This window comes from Silurus meridionalis, chromosome 1 (genome assembly GCF_014805685.1).
Source record: "Silurus meridionalis isolate SWU-2019-XX chromosome 1, ASM1480568v1, whole genome shotgun sequence".
Classification (NCBI taxonomy): domain Eukaryota; kingdom Metazoa; phylum Chordata; class Actinopteri; order Siluriformes; family Siluridae; genus Silurus; species Silurus meridionalis.
In genome coordinates, this window is record NC_060884.1 from 1,559,227 (window position 1) to 1,571,855 (window position 12,629).

Genomic DNA, 12,629 nt, shown 5'->3' on the forward strand with positions numbered 1-12,629 from the left:
AATTTATTTAAATTCTTTGCATTTTTTAAGGTTTATAATTACAAATAATTTTAATAATATAATTACAATTACAAGACACCAAAATCTCTCACTTTTAAGCTAAAAGTATGAAGTGTGTAAAAATCCCTTAATCAATTTTGATCTGATTTATAAAAATCTCATAATAAACACAAAAAAGGCCACCATAACGAAGATATTTTCAACTGCAGAACTTTCATTATAACAGCAAAATGTTTGTTTGTTTGTTTGTTTGTTTGTTTGTTTGTTTGTTGACATGATCATTAAAAAAAGTATAACATTATTATTATTATTATAATTATTATTAAATTGACCAAATGTATTAAAATTTATATACTATACTACTACTATAATAATAATAGCAATAGTAATCATAATGAGATTCTATTATAATAATAAAAATAATACTTTTTAATATTATTTGTATTATTTATATTCATTTACTGTGTAAAGTATTTATTCTGTACCCTACTCTAAGACATATTAATGTACTGTAAGTTTTTAAATGTTTTCATCTATAATACATTTTCAATTTATTTCTATATATAATTTAATTGATTAATTCATTTTATTTATTTTTTTTGCTGAAAAATTTTAACTGTCGAAACATCTGGACTGAAAGAAAAGGAAAAAGATAAAGCTGAATACAAATATTTGCACATCTGGAACGGAGCCAAAACATCGTCCTGAAGACTTTTTCTTTAAGACAAAACATCCTCATCTTTCACTTATGATTCGAAATTGAATGCATGCAAGTGGATTCATTTCCTTGAAGATCTTTTAAGAATACACACACACACACACACACACACACACACACACACACACACACACGACATGCACGTACCATACGCCTGTTCATGCACACGTTAATTAAAAAGCTCTCAGGAGACTGTCTCTCTTGTTTGTCAGACTGTTGGACTCGGTTGTTTTGATCCTCAGTAATAAAAAGATAATAAAAAAACACTGTGCAGCAGAACACACCAGTTTATACTACACTGTAGGACCAAAAGTTTTTGGACACCCATCTTTTCCACCCGTATCTGGTTCTTCAACAAACTGCAGCACAAAGTCGCAGACACACGATTGTATCGGACGTCTCTGGATGCAGTAGCATGACATTTTTCTGAAACCTGTTCCAGCATGACCGTGCCCCTGTGCACAAAGCCATCTCCATGAAGATCTTCTTTTGCATGGACTGGAGTGGAAGATCTCCTGCAATCTCCTCACCACAACCCTACTGAACACCAGGGGTGTATTTATAATACTGTCGTGCCGTTAACGTTCATCACTGTGTAATAATTTCCTTAAAGGTGGTATTAGTGAACTAGTTAAATATGGAGAGGAGTTTTACCGAGAGATTTAGCAAATGTACTGCTGATGATGAGCTAACAGAAGTTGCTGAACTGTAGAGCATGGACTATAAATCCCTACTGAGCATTTAACTGAATGAACATAAAGATTTAGATTTCACTTCCATCCCTTTCACACACTTTTTCTCCAGGACCATCTGCGAATTCACCCTGACACATAAATCAGAATTCATTTCAGCTCCTCTTCAGAGCGACTGATTCGCAGTAACAGGTGAACAGTTCCAGGTAAAAACCTTTTCTCCAGCACAGACGGAGTGAGAACATCGGTTTCAGTGTGCTATAAAACAATGTCCTGTTGATCTGGTGCCCCTGAGCCATCAGGTTTCTTGTCTTTTCCTCTACATTAGGCGTGAACACAGAAGTCCTAAGTGTGTACACCAATTGAAAACAATGGCTTTGACCTTCAGAAGTGGGAAATAGACCATTTATTTGAAGCTCATATAAAAGAGAAGAAGTTTCTCTGAGGAGACACTCGAGGAGCTGTGTGTGTTCCTTTGAAGATCCTGCTAAAAACAAGCCAAAAAAACAATTTAGCCAACAAATTTATCCATTTATCAGCATCTACTCCAGCATAGGTTATCAACCAGCTCTTAAACTACACACTTCCTATCATCATGTTTCTCCTCAAACCGTATACCTGCATGTGGAGATAAAGTCATGTGTTTTCTTCATAAAACCTGATCTCGAGGTAACAGTGTCCGGTCGTGTATTTCACCCCCAGGCTTCAGTGATGTCCTCAATCATTCCACCTCTAAATCCCATCATTATGATGCCACGTCTATAGAAAGCACCAGTGTTAGAGAGAAGTGCAGAAGAACAGAGCACTGCATCACACAGGAATCTCATACCCAAGAAACCCACTAAACACAATTCAAAAAGTCTCCTTTCACTGTAGCCACAACTGCACCTCCACATACATCATCTCCAGCAGAAACATCGATATTCACCTCGTCACATCACCCCGGGTTTCCATTCATTTCTGTGCATTGTTTCTGTGCATTATTGGTTTCTTGGGAAATTGAAATTGAATTTTTTGCGCAAATTCTACCGGAAAGAAAACATAAAAGTATAAATGTTTAATGAAAAAACTTAAAGACTGTTTTGAACTGTTCTGGTGTCCTTTCCTCTTGAAATCAGCTTTTCTTGAAAAGTTTATTGTAAGTGCAACCAAATAGATTTCTCCTCTCCTGCCAGTCGTGGTGGGATGAAAAAAATAAACTTGAGCTTGTGCAGTTTGCGACAGATGCAGTTTGCGAGCTCTGACTAGTGCGCTCTCTAACCGTCCAAACAAAAAACATGAAAAAACTGACGTTTCTGGACGCCTTCTAGAGGGCCCCAGTGACTCCATCTAGAAATCTGATTGGTTAAAGCAACAGCTTCATTCTCATGTATTGCCAGCAGTGCGGATACCTTTGACCTCGGCAACATGTGATGTGACGGCTGAAATCTGATTGGATAGAAATTACAATGTATTCAGACACTCCTTGAGAAAAACACAATGAAATGAAGAGCACAGACTTTTTCTTCTCCTTTTTCTTCTTCTTTCGGGCTTCTCCCATGGGGGTCGCCACAGTGGATCATCCTTCTCCATACCCCCCTGTTCTGTACAGACTAATGGGAATAATTTAAGCCGAACACTCCAGAAATACACACTGGATGGGACCATAGTGCATCACACTCAAAAAAGATTCATTCATTTTCTACTGGACACGCATGAGCAAAGCATCGCAAAATCTTCATCTAGTTCATCTCATGAGTCCGAGGTCTGAGTAATTATTCCTTTGATCATGTGACTCCCATAGACACTACACAATGTAATAGATCGGATTCAGTTGATCACAATTTGTCCTTAGCTGCAGTTTTCTAAGTTCATTATTGGAACTTTAGTTAAAGTTGGTGTGTGTAGGCACGTTGGGGAATCTGCTTAATGAAAATGTAACATTTTATTTTATTTCTGATCAAAGGAACCAAGTGAACTAAATGACTCAAAAAAGTTCCGTTTGATGAACAAGATTAAAAGAACCAAGTGTCTAAAATAATCACTACATCACACAGTGTTCCTACAGGAATGTTTTTCAACGGATGGAAAGAAACCTGAGATCCCAGAAGAAACTGTTGAACCTGTGAGCTTGGGGATCGAGAACAATTCATACACTATGTTTGTTAATCATCATGCTGATGAATTAAGTGTTTTGAATCATGTTTAAATGTGTGTGTGTGTGTGTGTGTGTGTGTGTGTGTGTGTGTGTGTTCCATCTTTCCATCCTTGTCCTTTTTCTCAGTGTTACTTTTTTCCCCAAAGGAAGCAACACAGCACCGTAGTGTGATTTACAGCTTCCGAGAAGAGAGACAGAGCTCAATCGTGTTGACGAAGAACAGAAAGAGGAAAGGGTTGTTGGGTAACACAGGAATTCTTTCTTACCCTCCCCATTCTCCCATCCTCTCTCTCTCTCTCTCTCTCTCTCTCTCGCTGGCTGTCAGTCTTTCCTCCATCAACTCTCTCTCTCTCGCTCTCTCTGTCTCACTCCCACTCATCTCTCTCTCCTCCTCCTCCTCTGTATCTCAGCTCTTCACGGAACCTCAACTTCAGTGCGACGGCAACATCTGCGCGAGAGCACACGCGAGAGCCAGATAGAGAGAGTGCGAAAAAGAGTGAGAGAGTCTGAGAGGCTTTTTTCAGAGCATCAGCAGAAGGAAAAAAACGAGAGGCAGGGACGCCCGTGGAGAACTGTGTGTTTGTGAGTGTGTGCGAATGCGAGTGGGCAGTTACGTGTGAGAGTCCGAGGGCACGCTGCCTCCCCGAGGGGGTCGCGAGGGGCGAGGGCTGAGAGGAGGGTGGCTCAACGCTCTCTGCTCTCTCGCCCTGCGCTTCTGCTGCCCCCTCCGCCGCTCCTCACCGCCCCCTGTGCCGCTCATCTGCCCCTCTCCGCCTGCCCCGCAGCCGCTCCTCTGCCCCCCCTCCCCACCGTGGTGTGTGTGCAGCATGGAGCCTGAGCACGACGTGGCCGAGCCGGAGCGCAGAGAACGCGCCGAGCCTCTGAGCAGCGTGGAGCGCGCCATCGTGCAGGACACCTGGGCACGAGTGTACGAGAACTGCGAGGACGTGGGCGTGGCTGTGCTTATCAGGTACGCCCAGCTTTCTCACCCATACACACACACTTACACCCTCTTCTCATTACATTTTTTAATACTTTGCAATTTTAAACATTTAGCATCAATACACACTTTTTTTTCATTTCCAGTTCCTTGTCCACACTTAATTACTACATTCAATTCTATTCTGTTTTATTAGTATGGCCTTTTTTTACAATGTTCCAAATAATTTATTAGTTTAGTGCCTATAAATGTGTCTCTAATGAAATACTCCCTGAGATGTCATAAGGAAGAAACCGTGAGGGGAACCAGACTCAAAAGAGAACCTCATCCTCATCACCGAATGTTCATTCATTACAGTTTCATCATTGTCGATGTGTTAATGCTTAAATGTAAAACTGCAGTCCTGAACCATTGCAGCAGACTGTTTATGATAATTACATACATCAGGCATAACATTGAACATTATAACATTCTGAGTGGTGAAGTGAAGAACATTGATGATCTTCATCATGGCACCTGTTAGTGGGTGGATTTATTTATTAGGCAGCAGGTGAACATTGTCTCCTCAAAGTTGATGATAGAAGCAGAAAAAATTGGCGTAAGGATTTGAGCGAGTTTGACAAATTGTGACGTCTAGACATCTGGGTCAGAGCGTCTCCAAAACTGCAGCTCTTGTGGGATGTTCCTGGTCTGCAGTGGTCAGAATCTATCTAAAGTGCTCCAAGTAAGGAACAGTGGTGAACCGGTGACAGGGTCGTGGGGGACGACATGTGGAGCGAAGGCTGGTCTGTGTGGTCCGATCTAACAGATGAGCTCCTGTAGCTCAAACTTCTGAAGAAGTTCACGCTGTTAATGATCGATGGGTCGCGACTGTTTTAGCAGCAAAAGGGGACCAACAACACAATATCAAACCATGTAAGTTTGTCTCTAATGAGTGAGCCAGTCGCAACTGTGGTTAAGGAAAAACTCCCTGAGATGGTATAAGAGAGGAAACCTTGAGAGGAACCAGACTCAAAAGGGAACCTCATCCTCATCACCGAATGTCCATTCATTACAGTTCCATCATTGCAGAGGTGTACTGTTCAGTGATAGACGCTTAAATGTAGAACTGTCGTAAGCCATCGAAGAAGACATCCTTGTATGATTATTTATTTTGAATCATCTTATTGGACGGATTAATAAAGTCTAGTCGAGTCAAGAAGCTTTTATTGTCATTTCAACCATATATATCTGACAATACACAGTGTAATGAGACAATGTTCCTCCAGAACACTGGTGCTACATAAAGCTACATAACAGAACACAGAGTTAAGGACTGAAGAAAGTGTCCTCGCCAAATCAAGTGTATCGTGTAGTTTTTATCCGCTTCTAGTCACACCTAATGGTATGAAGCATCCGAAGTTCTGACACTGGAGCCTCCTTCTGTAAATCTTAAATAAATACCTACACCATATGGAAAACTCTATTACACATGCCCCACAACAAGCTGTTGCTATAGAAACGAAAATGTATTGGAACGAGTGCGTTAATATAAACCAGCGCTGATGTTTTTGTGAATTAATCAACACCTTCTGACCAATAAGGATCAAGTATTCTGCAGCGTTATGATGCAACTTGCTTTAAATCATAACACAACCTTATTTCTTAGACGGAGAGAAAATCCGTGTCAGTGTTTCTCCTCACAGCACAGACTCCTGAAATAGTTTTAGCCGATGTGGATCGTCGCCTGCTGACTCTGGACGTGCCATCACACGTTTTCTTCTCGGCTTGCCGGAGCTTTGTGTGTGTGTGAGAGATAATGCATTGTGTCTCACACTCACTTAGAAATAAATAGAAATAAATAAATAGAGGAGAAGCTCCTACTCATTTCCTCTTGTCTCAGGGAAGAACCGATTTTCCGCCTGTGGATTTTGCACATCTGGAGTTTCAGACTGATTTGCACCAGAACATGGACGTTGTTTTGTTGAACACACCTGGAAAGACGATGTGTTCAGCAACCCAACAGAGATGTGCTATGAAAAAAATCTTTTTTTTACATTTATTTTTTGTGGAAAAAATTCCACCCAAAGCTGCATTCACAATTTGTATTCACAAAAAGTTCACCACGACATCAATCATTTGAGATTTTTGCTTTTTTTCTTGACCCTCCATTCAATCAGGTCGATGATGATTGCATTAAAGCGACTGTAAGTGATTTGAGTTAAAGCGACAGTACGTAACTTACGTTAAAATTACGGTAAATATCTTATTTCATGCCATGTGGCTTCTGTTAAAGTTAAATTAAAGCTGCATAATGTTAATTAAAGCTATAGTAAGTAGCTTGAAGTAAATAACTTGCATTAAAGCTGCAGTCCGTAAACCGTTTTAAAGATACAGTGTGTAACTTATTTTAAAGCTGCAATATGTTACATTTGTCATGCTTTTTTAACAATTTGTAAAACCAACCAGGATAGGAATAATATATCAAGGTCTGTAGGATAATTCACTGGATAGTAGGATGAACACACACACACACACACACACACACACACACACCATGTTCCAAATGAGGGAAACCCAAAGGACTTGTTAAAATAGAATTGTTCAGGTTATGGGGACAACAGTCAGGAACAACAATGTGATTTTGGGGTAAAGGTGACAAGTGAGTCCCTGTAGTGTCCACTCTGTCTCTGTGTGTGTGTGTGTGTGTGTGTGTGTGTGTGTGTGTATTATCTGAGGACAGCAGTTATTGGCCATCTGAGGTGTTTTGGATCCATCATGTTGTTCCTGTCGTCTCGTTAGATGTACAGTATGTGTGATGGTTTTCTCTCCCATTTTCTCTCTGAAGTACAGAGGTGTTAAAAACCTCTCAGATCTACAACTTCAGCCTTTTCCTGCCCCGATAAACGGCAAACTGTGCCGCGGTACCGATCCGCATCTTCCCTGGTCGCTCCTGGACAATCCGTAGTACAACGAATTACGCAGATTTATAGCAGCTGTGAAAAACAAACACACTGCGATCCAGTCAGCGAATCACAGAGTTGCTCATTTCGTCACAGATGTCAGCAGCTGATAGACTTTTGCCAATTTCACAGTTTTTTATTTTGGAAATGATTAAACTGCCAAATGCATCTTGTTTTTGCTTTTGCCTGAAAAAAAGGCATATTTATTTGGAACACTTTATCATGGATAAAAAAAGTATGAACACCACAGTGCTGAACATCTACAGTTGTTGTTGTTTGTTGTTATGGTTACATCTGGAATGGCAGGATTTCTATTTTTAACTCTTTTACACACACACACACACACACACACACACACACACACACAAATTATTTGTAAAACAGCACAGCGCTACATTTGGTATTCCACAAATCTCCATGTAAAATTCCAACTCAAGCAACACTTTTCGCTGAAACACTACAGTGAGTGAAGGAGATCACAAGCATCCATGTCAGAAGATACATTTATCATTAATAAACCTGATATCAAAGCTCCCCTGAGGAAAGAGAAAGGAACCTGCACCTTTAGGAAAACGCCTCCATAACAACATTTCAGTATTAATTTCTTGTTGTAGCTTGTGGTTAAGGAGCTCTATTTCGGTTATTCCAAAGATCATACTTATTATAGAAGGAAGTTCCTGTTCTCACTTACGTCATACTAGTAATCACATATTCCATCATCATTTTTTCACGTTCTTTTGAAGACAAAAAACGTCTTTCATTACTAACAACAATCAAACACCTCTGACGCCGGAGACTCCTTCCACTAGTGTAAAATATACCAGGTGGTATCAAAATGTTTCGAGACAAACAACGATAGCTGATGCTATTCTTACCAGTTACGTTCCCACGTCTGCGATTTCATCACGGTCACCAAATTCGGACAAAGAGCAAATGTGAAATTCTGCGTGAAACTGGGCAAAACTGTCACAGAGACGTTTGACATGACGTGTTTGACGTACGGCGATGCTGGTGTTTCGAGTGGCACATGAATTTCAAGAGCAGAAGAGCATCGCTGGAATATTAGGAGAGATCAGGAAGAGCTTCGACGAGTTTAACCTCTGAAAATGTTGAAACCATTTGGCTACTTGTGCATGATGATCGTCAGAGAACAATCCACATGATCTCACCTCCGCACCCACCCTATTTGCCAGATTCGCCTCCTGCAGACTTTCCGAAGCTCAAAAGGTCACATTTTAACACCATTGCAAATCGCATAAGGTGCTTGACACGCTTCCAAAAGAAGGGGACTGTTTTGAGTCCCCTCAAGGGGGGACTGCAAGGGGACTGTTTTGAAGGTGATTTTGTGTAAACATAGATAATTAAAGTAATTTGTTGTTGGATTTTTCTTTATTTATAATTATATTTGTTTAATTACATCATTAGAGATTTAAGATCTGCTCTGTAGGTCCCTGTGAATGAGCTGTTACTATAGAAACCGTATAGAACCCAGAACTGAGTTAGAACTGCTGGTTACTGCTGGAACTGTAATGTCGTTTACTGTCCTTTTTCAGCAGGTTGCGTTGTAGTTACGATGTGGTTACACTTTTATCCCAAAGCAGTGAGTGTGTGTGTGGAAATAAATGCAAGGAAAAGAGATTGGCATTGAATGTTTAGATCCCAAAATAGATGCGTCTTCAGCCAAGTCTAGCTGAAGACGGGAACATACTGTATAGTTCAGCGCAGAATCATTAAGGATACTGTACATCTATCTTTCAGCAAACTCAGACTAGCGGTTCCACTAATCATGCAAAGTTCCTGAGTAGATTTGATGATCCACGATAATGAACCTTGTAGGATTGAGAAATGTTCTACAGACTTCATTTGCACTCGGAACGTGGAAAAGGTCAAGAGCCGTAACACAGACACTATAAAACTCACATCTATCTTTGGGTCGCTCTTTTCTCCGAACTAATTAAAAGTTCTCATCAGGCTGCGCAGCACGAAAGTCATTTAAATTTGTCGCCACGAGCATGAATAGATAATACCATCGCTGAGCTAATATCATCTTAAGGAAGGAATCAATTTTTCATTTCACGAGTACATTTACACCCGTAGGCAAACGACATTCACCGAGTCTCGTTTCATTAATAACGAGACTTAATATGGGCCTGAGTTTATGCTAACAAAATTCAAGTAAAAGAAACTTTACTTTCCAGCATTAAATCTTTTGAACTCTTTACAAAAGTGTGCTGACACTGGAGACTCCTTCCACGAATAAACATGTCCGTACACAAAACGTCACAATTACAATATTTTTTCATTTCCTAAAATTACATTAAAAATATTTGATCTCTTTATCATTGGTCTTTGACCGGCTTTGAAAGCGGTTGTTTTCTGTATATGTTTTTGTAAAAGATTTGTTACTATAGAAACCATAATAATAAAAACAAGAACAAGCTTATTATTATAAACCTTTATGAAAAAAAAGAATTTAACACATTCTGACCAATCAGAATCCAGAGTGTTTTAATACATTATTTCCAAGAAAAGTTTCTTATATATTTTGTTTTTAAATGGTAAGAGTTATATTTTCAAAAATACCTGTACGTCCACTACATGAGAATGGGAGGGTCATGATGAGGTTAAAGTCGTACTTTTTTGTTCCAGAACCGCTTCATGGATCTCATCAACGAGAATCTGACATCCAGATTACTGCAAAGTCTCCCTAACATTCTCATCAAGCGTTCTTCTCGACACAAAGTCTCTAAAACCCTGGCTGCAGTCCACCACGGTTTCATTGAAGTTAAGGCATGTTTAGATGGCACTTAAAATAACTTCCTACATAAACACTAGTTCAGGAAGAGGGAGGTCAGATACAGGTTGGCGTAAAACCTCCATTTACACTGAAAGGCTTTGGTGTTGGCACAATCAGTATAAACATATACGTTCCTCTGGGATTTCTTGTCAGAGAGTCTTTCAAGCGTTCCACTTTAACACTTCCAATCCGAGATTCGCTTATGTTAGCAACTCGGAAAAGTCAATCTCGCTGAAAAGCCATTGTTCTTAATAGTCATGCGCTTCCTGCTTTGTGTTTCCATTCGATAAAAGCGTATTAATTAGTGTCTCGACGTTCGATGAAAGTGAATCCAGTCGGTTATTTCTGTAGGGAGCAGAACGCACTGTACTGAATCTCAAGCAGAAACAGGGTTACACAATTTGCGCTTTATTAGTCCAGTTCCCGCTCGATGTGCTTATTATGGGATGTTCATAATCAACGCTGAGGCGTTCTGGCAGGCAGAGACACTGAGTGAAATATTGGCAGAGAGATTTCTCTCTCTCTCTCTCTCTCTCTCTCACTTTCTCTTTCTCTCTGTCCATTTCTCTCCATCTCTCTCTGCACCTGCCTCTCATTTTCCCCGCTGTGCCTTAATGACATCCCTCTTGTCAGGGCATCAAAAACCCTTCAGCTCTACAGTGCAATCATCCTGCACATTCACCTCCTTCTCTTCTTCTCTCTTCCTCTATCTGACACTCTTCCTTACCCCCTATCTTTATCCCTCCACCGTCCGATCAGTCTGCCTTTCAGACGTCCTAGTCCGTCCATCACGATTGCTGTGCAGATACATGAGTTGATGTTTGTCTGTATTTCTGTTTCTCTGTTAGAGAAAAGTTTTTGGAGGCTAAGGACCATTAATTGTCCAATAGACGATTTAAAAATTTCCTAATATACTTTTTATGTTTTAAGTTAGAACCTGCCAAAATGGGGCTCTTTGAGTAGAAACATTTTTCCATGTTTGGAATCCTGATTTATTCAGTAAACCCTTAAAAAAACATTTTTTCTATATAGAGTGTTTTGAATACTTCAGTACCTGTTGCCCTTTCATTTCTTAGATGGCTCTAATCTGAATAATCCATAAATTCTTTTGGTCTGTCTGGAAGAACCATTAAAGATAATTCAAAGCTCCCTACAATTTGTATCAGGAAGGGTTTCAAATAAAACATTATTTTGGATCCCCATTATCCTTTATTTCTAGTTTCTGCTTTGAGTACTCCAGGAATTCATGCAGCCCCATTATCCTGGTTATTGCTTAATTTAATCAGTTTTTAGGTGGAAAATGTTTCAAAATAGAAGCCAAAAACAATGTTCAGGTACCACACTTTGGAACCAATAATTGTCCAATAAACCATTTAAAATATTTAACATTTTGTATCCATGGGAATGTCTCCTGTACATTGGCACCTATGCACTTCATACATCGCTCTGTTGTCCACCTAAGAACCCTTAAAGTATCTACACAGGACTTGATAATAAAGTGTTTTCATATCGCTCATTAGTTTCTTGTGATTATCCAAAAATGGTCAGAAGATAAAAAGATAGCATTATGTATATTTTCTTGCTAAGACTGGACAAGTCAAATCTTCTGAATATTCTTTTAAAAAAATCAACCACTTTGTCTGAAATTCGTTCTTCTCCAGGTTCTTCGTGAACTTCCCATCGGCAAAGCAGTACTTCAGTCAGTTTCGAGAAATGGACGACCCGGAGGAGATGGAAAGGAGCACCCAGCTGAGGAAGCATGCTTGCCGTGTCATGAATGCCATCAACACGGTGGTGGAGAACCTTCACGATCCAGAGAAGGTCTCGTCTGTGCTGGAGCTGGTTGGAAAAGCCCATGCCGTCAAGCACAAAGTGGAGCCCATGTATTTTAAGGTACAAGGCAGTAACCTGAAGTTCGTGTTATAAGGTGTACAGAAAATCTGTTTTATTTTTATCTTCAACTTCTTTCCCTCTTTTTCACCTTAGATTCTGAGCAGCGTTATTCTTGAAATTCTCTCTGAAGACTTGGGCGACTGTTTCACCGATGAGGTGCAGATGGCCTGGACCAAACTGATGGCACTGCTCTATTGGCACATCACCGGAGCGTACCAAGAGGTGGGCTGGGTCAAACTCTCCAGCTCAGCCGTCTGAAGACCAGCCCAGAACACACACACACACACACACACACACACACACACACACTGCCACACATGGTCCACTTGCCAACTGATGAAGAGTCCTAAACAAGTGACAAGTCAAAAGCAAAGAAAAAGACTGGTTTTATCCAAACACACACACACTCACTACATCGTCATTTATTTCAGTTCTTCATCATGACATTCTTTATTCTAATATAAGCAACATTTTCATCTTATCAACTCTTCATTCAAAAAAACAGGCAAA

General features: G+C 40.0%; 1 protein-coding gene across 1 annotated transcript in view; it reads left to right on the top strand.

Moving 5' to 3' along the window:
• The first annotated feature begins 3,901 nt into the window (after positions 1 to 3,901).
• Positions 3,902 to 12,629, top strand: part of cygb2 (cytoglobin 2) — an 11,971-nt gene continuing 3,243 nt past the window's right edge. The window contains exons 1-3 of the mRNA XM_046855995.1: positions 3,902 to 4,517; positions 11,888 to 12,119; positions 12,213 to 12,629. The exon at positions 12,213 to 12,629 is cut by the window's right edge and continues 3,243 nt beyond it. Coding sequence (XP_046711951.1) covers positions 4,375 to 4,517; positions 11,888 to 12,119; positions 12,213 to 12,377 — 540 coding nt within the window. The 5' untranslated portion in view covers positions 3,902 to 4,374 and the 3' untranslated portion in view covers positions 12,378 to 12,629. The remainder of the gene's footprint in view (positions 4,518 to 11,887; positions 12,120 to 12,212) is intronic.